The sequence below is a fragment of the Felis catus genome, chromosome F1 (genome assembly GCF_018350175.1).
Source record: "Felis catus isolate Fca126 chromosome F1, F.catus_Fca126_mat1.0, whole genome shotgun sequence".
In the NCBI taxonomy this organism is placed as follows: domain Eukaryota; kingdom Metazoa; phylum Chordata; class Mammalia; order Carnivora; family Felidae; genus Felis; species Felis catus.
This window is the reverse complement of record NC_058384.1, coordinates 63,709,584-63,722,663: the sequence shown is the minus strand read 5'-3', so window position 1 is coordinate 63,722,663 and position 13,080 is coordinate 63,709,584. Positions and strand designations below refer to the sequence as shown.

Below are 13,080 nucleotides of genomic sequence, written 5' to 3'. Positions count from 1 at the left end.
ACTCAGTGCATGTCCCGGCCCCACGCTCCCAAGCTTGAGCGTGGGAGTGGGGTAGAGAGTAGGGGAGGAAAAAGGAGAGAGGGGTGGGTACTGAATGACTTCGCTTTCACCTAGACTGCCCTTCGCCCAAGCCAGAAGAAAGCAAAGGGGAAAGGGCTGCAGGGTACATGATTTATTTTCACTTGAACATGGAAGGGAAGTCTCACACTCCCCCTTCCCCTTTCCAGGGGGAGTGTATTTTTATCAGCAACCCCTTTGCCATCCGCCCTGTGCGGGAGCAGGGAACTAGGCTGGCCTAGTCCTCTTACCTCAGACTCCCTTTCGGAGGGTTTGACCAAAGGGGGAAAAGGAAGGCGCCACACCAGGCAGAGGTTTCAAGCCATGGAATGGAGGAAACGAGGCAGAGAGGAGCAGCACCAGAGGCCGGCAGAGAGTGGAAAAGGGCCACAGCTTCTTTGTTTTTTAAAAATTCTATAATTTGGGAGAGGGTGGTGATTAGTTTCCAAAATACGCTTCAGAGTCCCACCTTCCACACAGCTCCCTCACTCAGCCCTTTGGTTTTTGCAGACAAAATTTAAGAGCCCTCAGAAAGCCAGAAGTACTGATGACCCCGCAATGCACCCGGAAGCAGTGTTCACTTCGATCCCCTACAAAGACTATGTTCTATAGACTTTGCTTCTCCCTCTACGTTTGTCTTACGGCTCAGTGGCAAGGTGGCTGTAGACGCACATCAGGAGGAGGGGACGTGGGAAAGGGAAACAGGGGAAGCCCAGGCACGTGGGTGCAGGGAGGGGTGGGGAACACCACTTCCATTTTCCTTTGTCTTTTCCTTTAAAAAAAAAAAAAAAAAGGCAGGGGTGTGATTGGTCGGAAGGGTAGAGAACAAACCCCAGAACAGTATGTGAGCTCCAGAGGTGGGCGGGGGGAGCAGTCCCCCAGAGGTGAGAGGTGAGAGGGGAAAGGTCAGGGCAGTGCCTGCAGCATCAAGTTCCTCAGGAGTTTCTGCCGGCCCAGCTCGTAGTCCTCCTCGTCCACATTCACCAGCAGCTTGATGGCTTCGTGGCCCACAGCCTGCTTGAGGGAGTCTGTGATAAAGACACCTTTGAGCGCCTCTAGTAGCGAGCCATTGATGTAGTCGCGCCAGAAGGCGTCGAGGTAGGTGAGCTCGGAGAACTTGATGTCACAGATGATGGAGCCCAGGTCCCGGGACTTGAGGATGGTGTTGGCCTGGTTGAAGCGCTCAAACTGCCGCTCCAGTGGGTCCTGCTTGTTCGAGAACACGTTGCCTTGCAGAGCGGTCTCGTGCTGGCAGTATTCGGCCCGAACCCGCAGTCTGATGTCTGTGGGGAGGAGAAGACACGCAAAGCGGTTGCGGAGGGGGCGCGGACAAGCGGGCACGGGGGGGCTGGAAGACCAGCGGAGGAGCAGAGCTGGGAACGTCACCTGACAGCTTTCCTACCTCTCCCCAGGGACCAGTTCTTTTCCAAGCACCTCTGAAATCCTCGCCTGAACACACGAGTTTCCTTTAAACGGGCCAGGCCCAGGCCAGATCACTGCCATCCCTCACAAGGAGCACCCTGCTTCTAGGCAGTATGTTCCTAACAGGCACAAGTTCATTTAATTGTTTTCATTTTGGTTTTAATATATTTTTTAAATGCTTTATTTATTTTTGAGAGACAAAGAGCGTGAGCGGGGGAGGGGCAGAGAGAGAGAGAGAGACACACACACACACACACACACACAGAACTCAAAGCAGGCTCCAGGCTCTAAGCTGTCAGCACAGAGCCCAGTGCCGGGGCTCAAACCCGTGAACCTTGAGATCATGACCTGAGCCGAAGTCCAAGGCTTAACCGACTAAGCCACCCAGGCGCCCCCAGGCACACGAGTTCATTTTAGTATTCGATCAAAACTTGGTCCATCCTACAATAAGGATGTTGTAACAGCATCCCTTTGATCTCGTATTAACTAGAAAGACGTGAATTGGACTCTGCCACAAAGACAGAGGAATTCTCTCCCCACAGATGAGGCCATTCAATCCCACTAAATCATTCACCCATTCAATGCGAGCCTCGCACTAAACAGCATGAACTGCCCGGGGTCTCAGCACTTCTCTGTATGTCCCCCTCCCATCTGCTCCACCTCCAGAACCCTTAAACTTCCTCACCACATGTCTGCTTTTCCTTGGGATCTGGTGTTACTGACTTCCGGCGTTTTCGCTGGCTCCCGAGTGTGGCTCTCCCTCGAGCTGGCCGCTTGCTACACATCTGAGGGCCCGAAGTGGGGCAGCACACCACAGGATAGTGGGGAGGCACTGGCCAGAGGGGAAAAGGGGAAAAAACACAGTAGGGGAAAAGTAGAAATACAAACCGATCTCTTGGAATGAGGAAGGAATCACTTAAGACTTAGCACTAAAAGCCTACAGGACCTGAAAAGAGGACACACGATGTGGGGACAATCACAGGACCCAGGTGAAGCATTAACACCTCACCTAATTTTTATAGGGCTAGATGCTGGGGGGAGAGGGGGTGAGAGAGACCCAGTGCCCTTTCATGCAGGCTGGCGAGGCTGGAAAAATGACGAGTTTAGGGTCTTCTTTTTTTTTTTTTTTAAGTGAGCGCTATTCCCAAAATGGGACTTGACCTCACAACCCCAAGGTCAAGAGTGCATGCTCCGCTGACCGAGCCAGCCAGGAAAATTCAGAGGAGTTCCTATCTTCTTACCTGTTTTAGGGGATTGGGGAGGCCTCGGTTCTGGATCGCTGAGGGCTCTGGGGGTCACGTAGCGAATTGACGTCTCCTCCAGATACTTGTCTACAAGATCGGGGCACACTATAGGAGGGGAGGGGGTCCTTCAGGAAAAGATGCACCCCCCGCCCCCGGTCCAACCCTCCCACGGGCCTCCTAACTCCTCCTAGGTAGCCCCCAGGGTCATCGCCTCCTCCCACCCGGGCTCCTGTGCTGCCGGCTCCAGGCCTCCCACGACTGGTCCCCGGGCCCTGCGGTCTGGCCCCTCGTGCACCCTCACCGGCCCGTCTCCTCTTGAGGGTGACGTAGGGCAGCAGGTCGTGGCGAGTGATGATACGCAGCAGCTGCAGCACCTGGCGGAAGTTACTCTCGTCACAGCGGCCCTGGCGCTCCAACGCCAGCAAGAAGTCACGTCCGTTTCGGATGAGGCCACGCTCGTGGTCATCGATGACATCGACAAAGAGGAAGGAAAGGACGCGCACGTCCCTGTGTGTCAGGTGGGCGCCCACGATGTCAAACATGCGGTGCAGGCTATAGAGCCCGTGCTCCTGCTCGCCGCGTTCTTCGGGCCACACCTGGCCGGCCCGCCGCTTCAGGCCCGCCATGCCGGGGGCTCAGGTGCGCGGCGCGGTCCAGAGTCCCCGCTCGGCGGCCGCGGGCCCCGCTACACTGTAGGGACGAGGAAACAGAGCCTGTGAGCCACCCGGTGGAAGAACTGGTCTTGTTCGCTCCCGAACCCCCAGCGCCTAACGCCGTGCCTGGCGCACGGCAACACTGAGGGTTTATCACGTTTTAAAAAGTGATTATTGCAAAATAAAGCCCAGAGCTCTCCACATCCAACGGCTGTTACCTTAAGTCCAGACCCTACTGGAGAAACAGGGTCGCGTTCCCTGAGAGTGTTATATGCAACTTCAGGCTGCAGACTCAGCAGGAATTGCTGTTAGAGGTTACCCCGATTCTTCCCCTGCCCCCCAAATACTGCTTTTGGTCCCTTTGTGCTCTCCCTCCTACCCCCAACCATCTCACCTCTTAAAGGTAGGCAATCCCGAGAAAAGTAGAGAATTCACTTTCTTTTTTAAATGTTTGTTTATTTTTGAGAGAGAGAGACAGAGCGTGAGCCAAGGAGGGTCAGAGAGAGAGGGAGACGCAGAATCAGAAACAGGCTCCAGGCTCTGAGCTGTCAGCACAGAGCCCGACGCGGGGCTTAAACTCACAAACTGTGAGATCGTGACCAGAGCTGAAGTCAGATGCTTAACCCACTGAGCCACCCAGGCGCCCCAAGAATTCGCCCTTAACTAATATGGAAGCTGCGGGACACAAACCTACAGACGGACAGTAGGGAAACTGAAAATCTTTAGATAAGACCTAGTTTTCACTCTGCCTGTATCATTAACAAGCTAGCTGTGTAGCTGTGTGACTTCAGGCAAGTCACCTCACTTCAAAGTCGCACTGTCCCCCATCTACAAAACATGAAGGAAAGAAGCTACTCCTCAGACTTGTTAAGAATCCAATTAGAAAATACATGCGAAACTGCTGGGGCGATGATTGTGAAAGAGATTTCAAAGAGATCAGCACCCCTGACCTCTGCAGCCCAGAGCCACCCCCTCCCCCAACCTTATCCTCATACTTCCTGCAATCCAACCAAGTTCAAAAGCCTAACTGCACAGGAGGCTAACCAATAATGTTCACCCAAACTCATGGATTTACATCAACGAACATTACTACGTTGAGCACGCTCGTGACCCTCCTATGCCAGGTGAACTCACCAATGATGTTCACGCACCATTTGGATATATGCCCCTTCTACTCCTTCCTTGTGGTTGTCATTTCCCCACCCCCTCGCAATGACCCACAGCAGCCGACACTCGTTCTATAATTTGGCATTTGTGGGTTTTTTTTTTTAATATTTATTTATTTTGGAAGAGAGAGAGCACGAGAGAGAGAGAACGAGGAGAGGGGCAGAGAGGGAGACAGAGAATCCCAAGCAGGCTCCATGCTCAGCAAAGAGCCTGACGCGGGGTTTAATCTCACAGTCGTGATCGTAACCTGAGCCAAAATCGAGTCAGACGCTCACCCGACTGGGCCCCCCAGGCGCCCCCATAATTCAGTGTTTGGTTCACCAAGTTTCAGCATCAAGCTGGGTAATGTCAATGACCTGTGACCAAGCACCAGGCTTCCACATCCACACTTGTCACACACACGTGCTGCCCAATACTGTTCCACCAAAACACAGCTCCAATCACCTGATCCATTATATATTCCTATTGAAGCCACTTCTAAATATGTCTCCAATCACCTCCACCGCCACTGCCCTGCTTCAGGTCCTGATGATCCCTCACTTGGACTATGGCAACAGCCTCTCGAGGGCTCCCCTGCCCACCAATCTTAACCCACCTAAGTCCATCCCTCATATCCAGCTGAATTCGCTATCTAAAACGCACAACTGAGGAGCGCCTGGGTGGCTCAGTTGGTTAAGCGTCCGACTTCAGCTCAGGTCATGATCTTGCAGTCTATGAGTTTGAGCCCTGTGTCAGGCTCATGCGGACAGCTCAGAGCCTGGAACCTGCTTTGGATTCTGTGTCTCTGTTTCTCTCTGCCTCTCTCCCACTCATGCTCTGTCTCTCTCTCTCTCTCTCTCAAACATAAACATTGAAAAAAACATTTTTTGGGGGGCGCCTGGGTGGCTCAGTCGGTTAAGCATCCAACTTCAGCTCAGGTCATGATCTCACAGTCCGTGAGTTCGAGCCCCGCATCGGGCTCTGTGCTGACCGCTCAGAGCCTGGAGCCTGCTTCAGATTGTGTCTCCCTCTCTCTCTGCCCCTCCTCTGCTCACGCTCTGTCTCAAAAATAAATAAAAACATTTAAAAAAACCCACATTTTTAAAAATAAAATGCACAACTGACCACATCGCTTTTCTGCTTAAGACCTATCTACAGCCCCCTCCTTACCTAGAACACTCCAGACTCCTCACACCACACACCAAGCCTTCTGAGATCAGGCCCTGCCTACCTTTTCAACCTCATAACCCACTTTTGATTCTCTACCGTTATCAGTTTGTTTATAACTCACATACAGCAGGCAGTTCATTTCTCTGTCCCTTTCTTCAGGCTACTGCCATTGCCTGAGTGCCCCTCTCCCTTCTCTGTACCCTACCCCCCTATACCACTCCTCTTTTTCACATGGCTAACTCCTACTCGTCCTTTACGAGTCAGCTCAGATACCATCTTCAAATTCATTCTCCACACCTCCATGCTGGGACACGTAATCCTCTTCTGTGCTCCTATGGAACATCATGCGTATTTCTTTTAAGCCCCATTTGTGTATTTATCACCCCAGCCCATCTTAAGCAATTCGTGGAAATGGACTAAGTCACATTCACCTTTATATTCTCAGTGCCTAGCAATGCATAGAGGTTGGTACACAGTACTCACAACCTACTGAACTGAGCTTAGTCTCCAAGAGATCATCAAAAGCAGCATCAATTAAGAAACAAACCCACACAGGGGCGCCTGGGTGGCTCAGTCGGTTGAGCGTCTGACTTCGGTTCAGGTCAAGAGCTTGCAGTTCGTGAGGTCGAGCCCCATGTCGGGCTCTGTGCTGACAGCTCGGAGCCTGGAGCCTGCTTCGGATTCTGTGTCTCCTTCTCTCTCCACCTCTCCCCCACTTGCACTCTGTGTCTCTCTCTCTCAAAAATAAATTTAAAAATTAAAAAAAACAAAAACAGATACACACAGCCTGGTTACCACGCATACACTCTAGCTAGCCGCAGCCTCCCCTATGCTGTGTGGAACCACCCATACCACGGCACCCTACTAAGCAAGAAGATTGGTGGTCCCGTTTTATACACCGAGACACTGAGGCTAAGTTACAAAAGAGAATAAGGCGCGCCAGCGTGGCTCAGTCGGTTAAGTGGCCGTCCGACTCTGGATTTCAGGTCAGGTCATGATCCCACGGTTTGATCAAGCCCCGGGTCAGGCTCTGCGCTGACAGGATGGAACCTGCTTGGGATTCTCTCTGCCTCTCCCCTGCTCACAGTGTGTGTGTGCACGCTCTCTCTCGCAAAATAAATAAAGTTTAAAAGAGAGAGAGAATAAAATAAGCCACTTCCAAAGAGTCAAGTTGATGGGGTCTTAGAAAACTGCAGAGCAAGTGAACCCAATCCTCCCTTCCTCAAGAACCTAAAAGGGAAGCAGAGACTCATACCCATAAGAAAAGGGGAGCTCCATCCCGCACTCACTTAGCCCCCAGACATGGGTTTGATATACGGACAAGAAATACGGCTCACAGCTACTTAGGAAAGCCCAGATGCCCCCCACCCCCCACTCGCCTGCTGAGCATGGGAACAGCTGGGAAAACAGCTACCCAACTACAGGGTAGTTTTCTCCGTATCTTCCTCTCACCTGTTGTACTTACTGGGTACAAATGGGGGCGGGGTGGGGGGGGGTGCTGAAGGAAAGTAACTCCTTGCTCATAGCAGGCAACATGAGAAAACCGAGCCTCCTTAGGCGTCTCCCTGTTCCCTGTCCCACCTGTTCCTCTTGGCCAGCTGCTGATTATGAGGATCTCAGAAAAAGCAGATGGGCAGGTTTCACATTCAACCAATCCTAAGAGCAGGTTGCTAGAGAGCTCCCTAATTCAAAGTGTTCTGACTTTAAGTCCCCGGAAATGAATATGGTCCCTACATACCTCGCCCCTGGAAAATGAGGCAAAATGCAGGAAAGCATTATGGTCCTAATTATTATATATCAATGGATGCAATTCTGTAATAGACCTCAGTCCTCTGAGGGTTAACTCCCTAGATAGGAGGGAAGAAACAGCCACCTTAAGTCCTAGACCCCAGGCTGGATCATTCAAAGTGCCAGGAATTATCAGCGCTTCTAGGTCAGTGGTTCTCAACCACGGAGGACGCTGCCCCCCCCCTCCCCCCCCCCCGGACATCTGGCGATGTCTGGAGACATTTCAGACGGTTATGACTGGAAGGGGTAAAGGACTGTGCCAGTGGCATGCAGTGAGTAGAGGCCACGGATGTCCCTAAACATCTTAGAATGCCCAGAAGAGCCCCCACAACAAAGAATTATCCAGCCCCAAATGTCAATAATGCTGAGGATGAGAAACCCTGTTCTCGATGGACCATGACACAAAGGGGCCAAAGAAGAGAGACAGTATGTCACCTTCCCCCCTAGATCTAGAGACGGAAGCCATTGGGTCCCTCTGACCCAAACCCATCGAACAGTATTTCAGAAGAAAAGCAAAGCCGGTCAGACACAGACTATAAACTCATAAGTCCAACGAACCCGAAGGAGTCCCACCCACTCCAACCCTGGCTTCTCTGACACCTGCGGCTGCCATTCAGGTGAGCAGCAAGTGGTGGGCCTACACTCTCTTCGGCCCCATCCCAGGAGGTCGAATGTGACCCAGTTCAATCTGGATCTCTATGAAGACAAGAGAAATGCCATCCTCTGCAAGACAGACAAAAAGGATCCCGCCCTTAGGCCTCACAGCCACCTTTCAAGTCCTGAACCTAGAGTTGCAGACCCTTCCTTATTTGACTGCTGATCCGACCTCCTGCTTATTCTATGAAGCAAAACGTAGAAGAGGCTAGAGTTTCCCAAGGCCGTGTCCTTGAGAGAACTGTCAGGAGGCTGACGGGCAAGCTAATACGCAGCCCCCCCCACCCCACTTAATTATCATCTGGGATGGTGAGTTCACTCAGTTAGCAATCCAGATGGGGTTCCAAGAATCGATCTAACTTCAGTGCTGAAAGAACATGCCCAACTTCCTCTTAAACCAAAATATCCTCGGCTTTCTGTGGCAGTGAAGCTTGGGAACACAGCTTAAATTATACAGAGATCCTAGAGATATCAGAGTCGTGAGGAGAACGTACCCCCCTCTAAACAGCAGAATTAAGAGACCTTTTGAGTCCCGGTATCTGAAATATTGCCAGATAACAAGAAACAGACCAAACACTCCGCTCAACGAGAGTCCTGACCCCGCGGGCTGCTTTGAGTCCACTCGAGAACCTAACAGGGGTCCCCCCGCTACAGTTCCCCAAGAATAATTCTTTATTCCGAGGAACGGCCGCATTTCCTGGAGCTGTAGTTTTTTGCTAGTCTGTTTTCTTTAGGGAGGCCCAAGCCAGCCCAGGGCCAACAGACCGTGCCTATATACCTACAGAATTGTCTATCTGGTTTCTACTTCCAGGCAAACTCTAGTCTCATCCCAACCAGGAAGGACATCCGTATTTTTTTGAGGTCCTTGGCTCTCTCAGAAGCCCTTAGAGGACAGTCACGTGGAGGCAACAAAAAAGAATGATCTCTTGAAAGGAAGACGCAACTCTGGTATCATCGCAACAAGGATGACATCTGTATTTTCGTGGAGCTAGAGGTATTTGACTCTCGCCGAAGCCCTGAGGGACGAAAGTCATGTGGAAGAACTAAAAAAGAGTGAGGTCTTGAAAGTTGGAATGAAAACAGCATGGAGAAGCCTGAAGAGTTCAGAAAGAGCCTTCCTGCTGGTGGGATAGGGAAAATGTAACCAAATATCTGGAAGTCAGAATCACACAGTATGTTTTCAAAAGGAGGATTCCAGGAACCCTGAACAACGAAAAGACAAAGGTGAGGTGCCTCAGCAGCCCTCCAAGAGTAACATTCAGAGACACTGTACTAGAGTACTAGTTCTGTATGTTAAAAAAAAAATGTGTTTCTCAGAGCTCCCCGAGACGACTAGATAATGACAAACCAAAGCTGGGGGCTGGCCCCCAAACACCTGATTTCTGCTCTCCTTCTCCTACCAATTTCCAGTTACCCAGAGACACGGTGACTGCAACAGGTCTTATGCACTCAGCTGGGCAGGTGAAAACACACGTTCCCTGGCCTCGAACCCCTTACTGGGCTCAACCCCAATGCATTTCTCTTGCCATTCCCATCCCCTTCCATTGTTCAAAAAAAACAAAAAAAACAAAAAAACAAACAACAACAACAACAACAAAAAAAACATAGAAAGTTCCAGACTTACCTTTGCAAGAAACTTAATTTCCCAGGTCTCTTCCTAGCACAAGGTTGGAAGCCAGCAGCAAAACAAAAACAAATGAGGGGGAAAGAGTCAATTTTCAAGCCTGATTTTGAAACATCAAAGGCCCAAAGAATTAGTCAGTCCCAGTTCCAAAAATACACAGACACACCTAAAGCCATTTCGATTAAAGTGATCCACTGTGGGCTAAAGGGGAGAACTCACTCCCAACCAAGTCCCCAGGCCTCCCTAACGCTCTGCTGGCCAATTCACGAAACAATACCAACTCCCAGAATTTCCAGCCTGGGTGGCTCATGGCAAGAAAGGTCCCAAATTCAACAACTTGCGGGAAAACCAATCATCCTCTGATACCTTCTCACCGGACTCCTCAATGCCTTATGAGACCCACGTATTTCGTTACATTTTTGTTACATTTTAATACTGACTTTCAACTTTAGGGAGAACTGGAGACAGGGAAATGATTACAGCCAAAGAAGGCACTTTCTATCCCTTCGCTTATCAGACCAGAGCTAGCCTCCAAATTCTGTCTTCACCCTTTCCCTTTACACACAGTGAAAACAAAATATCCACTGAGGCCCGGCTTCCTGATACATCTACATTTCACCAGGGAACCTTTCCTATATGTGAACGCTGACCCCTCCCTCTTAGCACTTAAACAGAAGGAAAAAAAAAAAGAAAAGAAAAGAAAAGAAAAAGTCTGGAAACTAAAGCAATCATTTAATTATCCAGGCTGCCCAGATGCCATCCTGTTTTCTGTTCCCTTTCTCAGACTTCCAGAGCCTCCACCCTGGCATGTAGGGCTCCAAACCAGCATGGCTGTTTCCCCATTCTTACACTGCTAATTGCTAGAAACTAGAAAAGTCCTTTACTCCTTCTACACTTCGGTGGCGGTGACACCGGCTTCCCCGTTCTCCCTTCTTTCCCTAACCAGGAAAAACAAGGGAGCAGTAAGTCAGGGAGCCTCTGGAAAGCAAATCCACTTGAACCCTCATCCGTTCTCCAAATTCCCTAATTCTCCCAATTCCGCATTTCTCCAAACCATTCCCTTCTGCCCTTCCCACCCTATTAAAAGCGAAAGGCCTGGCAATTAGAATTGGTTGCAACTGAGGCTGCTTAACTCTGCCCTCTCTTCCCTTCCACGGGGAAAGGGAAACCCCCAACCTCTATCCCCCGTGCAGCTCCACTGTCCTATCTCCCAGCCCATTCCCCTTCCTCCCAAACTTTCCTCTTAGTCTCTCACTTTCCCCATTACCTCGTCACACCGCCACGCTCTCCATTCCCCCCAATCTCCGTGCTCTCCTTTTCCACCCAAATGCTCCCCTAGGCCCTTCCCCCTCCCACCTCCAATTTCACACTTTCAAAACCGCCCCCCCACACGTCTGAAGTCCCCTCCTCACCCTCTCCCACCCCCTCCCGAGACCGCTCTCCAGAGTCCAGTCCCTCCCACCACATGCCACCAGCCTCTTCCCCTCCGCACCCTCGGCCGCTCCCTCCCGCGCCCACCGCCCTCAATCCGGCGGGATCGCAGCCTCACTCCCACCTCGGCCGCGCCAGCACCCCCGGCCGGGCCCGGCCCGGCCCTTGTTTACGCCCCTCCCCGCGCCCAATCCCCCGCCTCGCCCCTGCTCGCTCCCACAGTTGCCACCTCCCCCGCACGCCCCCTCGGCCGCTCCCCTCCCCCACCTCGCAGCGTCCCGTCACCTCCCTCTCTCGAGGTTCTCGGGCTGGACGTCGCCTCCGCCTCCCCCTCCACTTTCCTTCCCCTAGCCCTCCGCGGCCCCGCCCGGCCCCGCCCCGTCCCGCTCGCCTCCCCCTCCCCACCCCGCCGCCCCGCCGCCTCACTCTCGGCTCAGGCTCGGCGCCGCCATGTTGGATCCATCCGCGCCGCCCTCCCGTGCCGTCGCACGCCGCCGCATCCGGGCTCCGGCCGCCGCCGCCGCCGCCGCCGCCGCGGGCGCGGGGGAGGCGGGGGGGGGGGAGGCGGCCGCGTCCGGAGCAGCGCCTCCCGGAACCTGGCCGGTTAGAGGCGGCTTCGAGACCATAGTGAGGCATGAGCCGGGGTGGCCATGCTAGGTGTGGGCAGCCTGGCAGCGGCATTAACCGGGGCGTGGATAGCTTCACTTTGGGTCGAGAGACTAGAGACTGGCAGCCATCTTGCTTTGGGGCAAGCGGGCAACGCAAGTTCTTCCCGACGGCGGCTTCAGGGCCGTCACGAGGAGGGAGTGCGGGTTGCGTCCTCGAGTGTGAGGACGTTGGCGGCGCCGGAGCCGGCCGGTGTCGACTTCGAGACCCATCGAAAGACTGGGACTAGCAGCCATGACTCATAAGGGCGGAATCTAGCAAGGGTCGGACTGCCCCGCGAACTTCGGGAAAGGTTCACGATCGGGATTTGACCTTTGCCCTGAACTTCCGGTAAATCCGGACTTTCCGTAAACCTTAGTCCGGAGCCGAGAGCGCTGCTCGGATGCCCCCTCGGATTTCATTCTTTGAGCATTTGCCTTTTAAGCGCCCGCTTCCTGAAGGAAGTGTCGCCAGAGCCGAACCTTGGACTGGTGGGAATTGGGGCTGGGGGGGGGGGGGGGGGGGGGGGGGGGGGGGGGGGGGGCGGGGGGCCGGATACGTTCTGGAGCTGTCAGCAGCCTGTGGGTGAAAGGAGAGGTAACAGAGGAGGCCTGTGAGAATGGGAGGGGCCGATTGCGCAAGGCCTTGTAAATTAGTTGATTTTATCCGAAGGGCCGTGATTTTATTCGAAGAGCCTTGGCCGAGAAGGGAACAATTGTGTTTGCATTTTTTAAAGATCGCTGGTTGCAGTAGGGAGAATGGATAGGAGGGAACGAAGTTAGAGGCAAGGAGACCAGTTGGGAAGTTTTTTACCCAGGCAGGAGACGGGGGTGGTCCGCCCTAGAGAAGGGCGACTGCAGGCGGAGAAAACTAGATCGGGGATGGGGATGAGGCCGAGGTTATTTCCCAGCGCTCTGACTTGGACAACTGGGGGAAAGTGATGCCATTTTCTGTTTTGTTTTGGGGGAGAGAACGAGTTTTCGGTGCCTGTGGGATGCCTATCAGACAATTGAATATTCGGTAACGTGGCTTGGCAGCCCGACGGAAAAGTGTGAGGTGTGCGTGCGCGCGAGCGAGCGTGTGAAGGTCGATCGTTGTTGAAGCCGGGGAAGTGGATAAGACGGCCTGGAGAGGGATGTCTGCGTCTGAAAAATGAGATGAGGGAAGAGAACCGGAAAGGGGGGCGTTGAGAAGGGGCAGACGAGGGGAAGAAGGAATCCAGGAGAGAAGTATCAGGGAACCTGGT

General features: G+C 52.8%; 1 protein-coding gene across 2 annotated transcripts; it reads right to left on the bottom strand.

Annotated features, from left to right (window-relative positions):
- Positions 1-157: 157 nt before the first annotated feature.
- On the bottom strand, positions 158-11,743 carry DEDD (death effector domain containing). 2 transcript variants are annotated; one of them, XM_023247881.2, is made up of 6 exons: positions 11,616-11,743; positions 9,759-9,791; positions 3,025-3,413; positions 2,721-2,828; positions 2,165-2,311; positions 158-1,340 (listed from the first exon to the last, which is right to left on the bottom strand). In XM_023247881.2, the coding sequence occupies exons 3-6, from the start codon at positions 3,347-3,349 to the stop codon at positions 964-966; spliced, it is 957 nt and encodes a 318-aa protein (XP_023103649.1). In that variant the 5' UTR covers positions 3,350-3,413; positions 9,759-9,791; positions 11,616-11,743; the 3' UTR covers positions 158-963. The 2 variants fall into 2 exon arrangements, with proteins under 2 accessions (XP_023103649.1, XP_023103650.1); XM_023247882.2 differs by lacking the exon at positions 11,616-11,743 and adding an exon at positions 11,457-11,548.
- Positions 11,744-13,080: the final 1,337 nt, after the last annotated feature.